This window comes from Poecilia reticulata, linkage group LG18 (genome assembly GCF_000633615.1).
Source record: "Poecilia reticulata strain Guanapo linkage group LG18, Guppy_female_1.0+MT, whole genome shotgun sequence".
NCBI classification, from domain to species: Eukaryota; Metazoa; Chordata; class Actinopteri; order Cyprinodontiformes; family Poeciliidae; genus Poecilia; species Poecilia reticulata.
The window spans coordinates 21,825,502-21,826,853 of NC_024348.1; the positions used below are offsets into that span (position 1 = coordinate 21,825,502).

General features: G+C 60.3%; 1 protein-coding gene across 1 annotated transcript in view; it reads left to right on the forward strand.

The window, feature by feature from the left end:
• LOC103480957 (gastrula zinc finger protein XlCGF57.1-like) overlaps positions 1-1,352 on the forward strand; it is a 9,770-nt gene that overhangs the window by 1,981 nt on the left and 6,437 nt on the right. The window contains exon 3 of the mRNA XM_008436169.2: positions 142-1,261. Coding sequence (XP_008434391.2) covers positions 142-1,261 — 1,120 coding nt within the window. The remainder of the gene's footprint in view (positions 1-141; positions 1,262-1,352) is intronic.

Consider the following 1,352-nt stretch of genomic DNA (forward strand, 5'->3'; position numbering starts at 1 on the left):
CTGAGGTCAACCTGCTGCACATGTCTCACCTTTGCCAGACTGGATGGCATCTGATTCATTCATCTGTTGGAGCAGAGCGGTATCCAGCTATGTGGGMAGCCCTGATTTCAAATATGTTTGTTTTTGTTGTTGCCTCTGCAGCCCTGCTGACGGTAGTGAGGAAGCCGACCCAGGCCTGGAGGCTGAAGACGACGACTGGAGGCCTGATCCCGAACCACAGACCGCCAAAAGGCCGAGGAAGCGGAAGGAGAAAAGGGCGACGCAGATGACCTTTGAGAGCAAGAGGTCCTGTATGGTGTGCGGCGCCTGGTACAGGCAGCTGGGCAGTTTGATCAGCCACGTCTGGAACCACGCAGGCGACCCGCAGGGCGTCTGCGGCGCCTGCGGAGAGAAGTTCGAGTCTGCAGACGAGCTAAAGGAGCATCTTCGAAACCACCAGAAGGTCCACAGCTGCCAGCACTGCGGGAAGACGTTCGTGTCCGTCCAGAGCCTCAACCTCCACGAGGCGAAGCACACCGGACAGAGTCGGTTCCGATGCGGCGTCTGCAGCAAAACCTTCACCAACATGGCCTCCCTCAACTACCACCAGTGGCTGCATGTGGAGGACAAGCCGCACAAGTGTGACGTCTGCCTCAAGACCTTCGGCTTGGAGTCGCACCTCGTGTCCCACAAAAAGCTGCACACGGTCAAGGAAAAGCACGTCTGCGACGTCTGCAACAGGTCGTTCCGGCTTCGCCGCGCCATGACCCAGCACCGCCTGACCCACTCCGACGACAAGCAGTACGCCTGCGACGTCTGCGGGAAGCGCTTCAAGCTGGAGGGTTCGCTGAAGGTCCACGCCAAGACGCACACGGAGAGGGACCGGACGTTCCTGTGCCACGTCTGCTGCCGGACGTTCCTGTGGAAGGGAACGCTGATGGCTCACCTGAAGACCCACAGCAGCGTCCGGCCGTTCGTCTGCGCCGTCTGCACCAAGGGCTTCTGGTTCAAGTGCGACCTGAAGAAGCACATGAGGATCCACTCCGACGAGGCGCCGTACGAGTGCTCGGAGTGCGGCCGCCGCTTCAAGCAGAAGGCCAACCTGGACAGCCACATCAAGATCCACATGGGCATCAGGAGGTTTGTGTGCGGCGAGTGTGGGAAGGAGTGCTCCCGACGGGAACACCTGAAGGTCCACATGCGGACCCACAACGGAGACAAGCCCTACAAGTGCAGCGTCTGCGACCGGGCCTTCACCCAGAGCCACTGYCTGAAAACGCACATGAAGAGTCACCCCACGGAGGGAAACCTGGACCCGACCCAGACTCAAGGCATGTACGAAAACCCGGCTCTGGACCCGTCCCAGAGCCACG